Source organism: Callorhinus ursinus, unplaced genomic scaffold (genome assembly GCF_003265705.2).
Source record: "Callorhinus ursinus isolate GAN/ISIS: 27379988/994484 unplaced genomic scaffold, GSC_fseal_2.0 scaffold3012, whole genome shotgun sequence".
Classification (NCBI taxonomy): Eukaryota; Metazoa; Chordata; class Mammalia; order Carnivora; family Otariidae; genus Callorhinus; species Callorhinus ursinus.
The window spans coordinates 1-5757 of NW_027400066.1; the positions used below are offsets into that span (position 1 = coordinate 1).

A 5757-nucleotide genomic window follows, 5' to 3' on the forward strand; every position below is an offset into this window, starting at 1 on the left:
GGGGGGGAGTGGAAGCACCTGGACGGGGGCCACATGTCACACGACAGTATCACATGGACGCCCATCTTCCTGAACTCGACGACCGTACAAGGGGTTTGTGAGGGAGCGTTCTTGTTCCCCGGAGACGCGCGCTGAAGTATTCGGGATGAAGGGCCGCACCCTGCAACCCACTCTCAAGGGGGTCAGCAAGAAGCAAAAGAATGTGTGTGTGTGTCTGTGTCTGTGTGTGTGTGTGTCTGTGTGTGTCTGTGTGTGTGTGTCTGTGTGTGTGTATCTGTGTCTGTGTGTCTGTGTGTGTATCTGTGTCTGTGTGTGTGTATCTGTGTATCTGTGTGTTGTCTATGTGTGTCTGTATCTGTGTGTGTCTGTGTGTGTGCGTGTGTGTATCTGTGTGTATCTGTGTCTGTGTGTGTGTCTGTGTGTGTGTATCTGTGTATCTGTGTGTTGTCTATGTGTGTCTGTGTGTCTGTGTGTGTGTGTGCGTGTGTGTATCTGTGTCTGTGTGTGTGCGTGTGTGTATCTGTGTCTGTGTGTGTGTCTGTGTGTGTGTATCTGTGTATCTGTGTGTTGTCTATGTGTGTCTGTGTGTATCTGTGTCTGTGTGTGTGTATCTGTGTATCTGTGTGTTATCTGTGTGTGTCTGTGTGTGTGCGTGTGTGTATCTGTGTCTGTGTGTGTGTGTATCTGTGTATCTGTGTGTTGTCTATGTGTGTCTGTGTGTATCTGTGTCTGTGCGTGTGTCTGTGTGTGTGTATCTGTGTATCTGTGTGTTGTCTATGTGTGTCTGTGTGTATCTGTGTGTGTGCATGTGTGTATCTGTGTGTGTGTGTGTGCGCGCGTACACACAGGGACAGAGGCCACGCAGAGGAGGCTTCTCGGAAAGCTTGCGGAACGGATGCCCAAACAGCAAGGCCGCCGGAGCCCGGCTGACGCGCCCGTGGAGCCCACCGTGCTATCCCGGCGGCTTTCCCACAGGCTCGCAGTTGCTTCAAGCATAAAAGGTTAACGCCACTAATCGATACGGATAAAATCTCACGCTTAGTAGCGAAGCATTATTTCAGGTGCTTCAGCAAAGCGGGACTTGTGATGAAATACAGGGAAACGAGGAGTGCGTGGGCTGAACTGGGGGTCCCCGAAGTCGTATGCTGAGGCCGAGGCCCAGGGCCTCAGAATGTGGCTACGTTTAAAGAGGGGATGAGGTCAGAGAGCCCACGAGGGCAGCTCCTAATCCATCCTGACTGGTGTCCTCACAAGAAGAGGGAATTTGGGCAAAACGCGAGAGCCCGGGGACGCGCGCCAAGCGAAGACTGCATGAGGGTGCGGGAAGAAGGCAGCCGTCTGCAAGCCAGGGACAGAGGCCCCAGTGGAACCCCTGACCCCCATCCCCGCCCGGGAACCATGAGAGCACGTGGCTCTCGTTGAAGCCACCTGCCCGTGGCGCTTGGTGACGGCAGCGCAAGCCCACGACTGCGGCCTGGTGAGCTTTCCTCAGCTACCTGCGCTTTGTAACCTGACCTGGCGGCTTTCCTGGGGTTTGGCCACAGCCCCCAGGCAGCTCTGTCCGAGCACGCCACGGAGCACGCGCGCACAGCCGCGCACGCCCTTCCAACACGACGGCGTCCGGGCACCGGCACCTCTCCTAACCCTCCGTGTGCTCACGGTTACTGTTCTCCCGGCTCTCCTCTCTTCTTTGTGCAATGCCGGCGGGGCCCACCCACCGCCTTCACAAGCACCTACAGGGTCCGGGTCTGGGAGTGAGCGGCTCACCCAGGGCATGCCCTGCCTTGGAGGCACTTTGGGACCCCTGCACCCATCGCAGGGGTGACGCAGCTCCCGGAACAGCAGCTCCGAGTGCCCGCGCTCGATCTCAGACCTCCATGCTGCCCACCCCCCACCCGAAGAGGGGCTGCATGACAGAGTCTCTGGGGGGCGGGGTGCAGTCTGGCTGGAGCGGGGGTTTGGCGTGCAGACTCAGATGGCTGTTTTCACCAGCTGGGAGTCCCCAGGGAAACAGACAGAGGGTGAAGAGACGTACCCCAGCGGAATGCACCATGCACTTGGGCGCCCCAGTCGTGCCTGATGAAAACATGATGAAGAGCGGATGGCTGAAGGACAGCTGCTCGAACTCCAGCTGTGGGGCCTGCTCGCCTTTCCTGGTTGCAAGAAAGTCATCCAGAAACACGCTGGGGGCAAAACACACAGAAACAGACAGTGAACATTCCAGAATGCTGGGTTGCATCTGCCGAGGTTTCCTGGGCTAGACGTGGCCTCTCGCTGCCCTCTACTGCTATATCTTGTAGGATTTCCAGGGAACACTAACCTTGTTTGGAAGCTTTCCGTAAGGGAGGGGAAAAATCAAATCTTTATGAATTCAAATTCAAGCTAACTGAAGGGAAAAGAACTGAATGAGTGAAGATTCTGAGTTGCTTTATTAGCATGCTGACAGGGCCAAGGGCTGTCTCTTCTGAGAATCTCTGGAATGCTTTAACAAGCACTGTGCAGAAGGATCATTTACAACTAACACATCCCCTGTTTGTACGCAAACTCAGGGGAAGGAGGTTGTGAACGCAGTGCTGCCCCCTGTGAGGAGCAGGGAGAGAAGGGAGGTGCCAGATTCTTGAGCTTTTCCAAGGAAGGTCGGAGCGAGAAGGTGGGGCCAAGATCTGAAGACTAGTTTCTATGACAGACACACTTCTAGGCAAATACATCACATGCTACCACAAGAACAACAGCTAGGTACAAATCTCTGTCCAGAAACAAAATTAAGTCCCGCCACTGACTACCGCCTAAGAAATCTGCCCCCAAAGCTGACATGAAGTGTCAATGCATGTGGCCAAAAACCAGCAAAAGAGGAACACGAACAGATTTGTTTTCTGAGCAGAAACAGGGCAGCTGAAGCCACAAGGCCATCTTGGGAGAGGACAATGACTCTGAAACACAAGTGCATACACACGGAAGGGAAGAGCTGAGCTATCTTGCATGGGAAGGCATCCTTAAGGACAAGGATGTCTCATGGGGGAGGCGCAGAGGTTTAAAAAGGGCATCCACAATAATTCAACTCTGAGCAGTAAACAAACAAAGCCTTCTGCTCCGGAGGGTCAGGAAAGTCATTCACTGTGGAACTTTCCAGCCAATGGAAGCCCATTCCACCTCCACCTCCCCTTCAAATCCCATTTACACAAACTGCCCAATCTAATCAGATACTTCACACAGAGAAAAGCCTTTTCTTCCCAACAGTCTATAAATCACAGTAAATAGCAATTACTTTTGTTGCTCTTCTAAAAATGAAAATCCCAAAGGGCGCACCCGCCCCCCCCCAGGTCTCCGAGCCTGGGCGCGTCCTTGTTCTTAGTTTATCCATGGCATCCAGCAATCAAAGACGAAGCGCAGAGGAGGTCTAATTCCCAGACTGGGATGGGGGCAGCTTTTTGCATTGTATCAAGCTAAATGAAGTGGCTAACGTGATTCCACAGGATGCTCTCGGTTCATATCAATTGCTGATGAGCACATTCAGAAGGATAAAAGCCGGGCCACTGTGGGGCCAGCGAGCCCGTCTGGTCTTCCTCCCGGCCTCCGTGCATTATGGCCCCCGACAGAAAGGCAGGGGAGCTGCATGCTCAGTGGGAACTGGGACCAGGGCTCATCATCTGGCTGTCATTCATCAAGGTTGGCAGGGCTCCCACAGTCTCAGGGACAACCCAAGCGCCAGGCCTGCATATCCTGACCCAGATGCTCTGTGGGACAGAGCCCACCGCAGCCTGAGGCCGTCCCCCACTCATCATGGCAGACGGGACTGCTGGGGGCTACACTAAGTGCACTTGGCCCGGCATTCACTTACAGAATGCTCATAGCCCGGCTGTGAAGAAAGCGCTGTGATCATCCCCATTTTACAGACAGGGAACCCCAGGCACACACAGGTGAATCCCTCACACGGGGTCACAGAGCTGACACCTGAACCTGAGCAGTCTGGCCTGAGACCACAGCCCCCAGGGAAGAGTTCCTGTGCTGACAGCACCCTGTGGCCTCTGGAATCCGAGCACAGGCCCCAAGGAGCATGGCTGTATCTACCAGGCCCAGTGGCCATGGCTCACCCTCCCAGCAAGTGTATCTCATCTCTCCCAGACAACTGAAACCCCTCAGCACCCCTAGGAAGCAACCTGCACAAAACACCAAGCCACGTGTCAGTTGTCCACCCCAATAAAAGGACCCCTGCAACCTCCTCCCTGTCCTCCCCACAGAGCGAAAGGGAGTAAACACACCTGACCTTGGAACTCTTCCCCACAACAGTTTCAAGGAAGGAGTAAGGAGTATAACTCCAAGAATTTGGAGACAAACTCAACTGTGACCGAACCATAACCCACTTCTGTAATTCCTATTCCAAAACAAACTGCTCACAATACTATCTGGGGGCGCCTGGGTGGCTCAGTTGGTTAAGCGACTGCCTTCGGCTCAGGTCATGATCCCGGAGTCCCGGGATCGAGTCCCGCATCTGGCTCCCTGCTCGGCAGGGAGTCTGCTTCTCCCTCTGACCTTACCCCGTCTTGGGCTCTCTCTCACTGTCTCTCTCTCTCAAATAAATAAATAAAATCTTAAAAAAAAAAAAAAAAACAACCAATACTATTTGGTACTTAAGGTGTGTGATGCACCAGCTTATAAATGTCAGAAAAGCAGAGGAAGATGCTATTAGCAATAAGGACAAAGAAAAGGTTCTACAAGGGAAATATATATATACGTGTGTGTGTTTACATGCGCACCTACACGCATATGCATGTACACACACACACACGTGCACGCGGTAATTTCCATTTCATCAGGGAGCTGGGCTTGACCTGATGCTTCAAAGGCACAGCAGAGAGAAAGAGTACTCCAGGGGCTCTCTCCATTCCACCACTAAGTCGCTGTGTGGTCTTGAGGGATTCACTCTGGGGCCTCAGGTGCCCATCTACAAACGGTGATTTTTAAACAAAACCTCCCACACCTCTAAGATGCTACGGCCCCCAGTGAAAGGATCCACAGAATTGACTACCCACTGGGACTTCCTGTGGGTTCTGCCCAGAACCAGCGATCGGCGCGTGGCTAGCTTACCTATTTGGAATCTTGGAAATGTCTATCTTCTCTTTAGAGGCAATGTAAGGAATCAGCACCACCTTTTTCAAGTCTGGAAGTCCTGAAGGGAGGGGAGGAGCACAGGTTTATAGGCCAAGACATTTAGTGGTTGTATTTCTTACAAACTGTAATGCAACCAAGGGATGGGCGACACGGGGCCCTGGTGACCCCGGGGGCCCCCGCGCACTGCACCCCGCCATGCCAGCTCTGGTGACCCCAGGGGCCCCCGCGCGCCGCGCCCCGCCATGCCAGCTCAGGCCCGGGAGAGCCGCACACCTTTCACCACCTGCTGCAGCTTGTCCATGTGGCTATACTCTTTGCCATTGTACAGGACAGCCTCCACGGAGAAGATGAGCTTTGGCTGGATTTGAGAAAAGCGGTCCAGAACACCCTGCAAGTGGAAGGAAAGGGCGCTTGCCATCAGTCACACAAAAGGCAAACACCGTCAGCAACCAACGGGACCACACTGAGGGAGAGAAGCAGCTCGAACTGGCGCTCTAGCCTCATTCCTGTGCCCCCGTCAGCCGTGGCCAACAAGGAAAGCCCAGCAAACCACAACCTGCGCCTGAGACATGAACGTCACTTCAAGGAAAGCCTCGACATAAAAAAATACCAAAAGGATACATGCACATACACTGAAATAGCAAAACA

The 5757-nt window shown here is 53.6% G+C and overlaps 1 protein-coding gene across 1 annotated transcript; it reads right to left on the minus strand.

Moving 5' to 3' along the window:
* Positions 1-1038: 1038 nt before the first annotated feature.
* LOC141372224 (acetoacetyl-CoA synthetase-like) lies at positions 1039-5539 on the minus strand. Its single transcript, XM_073890733.1, has 4 exons — positions 5383-5539; positions 5086-5167; positions 1896-2183; positions 1039-1177 (listed from the first exon to the last, which is right to left on the minus strand). The coding sequence occupies exons 1-4, from the start codon at positions 5525-5527 to the stop codon at positions 1039-1041; spliced, it is 654 nt and encodes a 217-aa protein (XP_073746834.1). The 5' UTR covers positions 5528-5539.
* Positions 5540-5757: the final 218 nt, after the last annotated feature.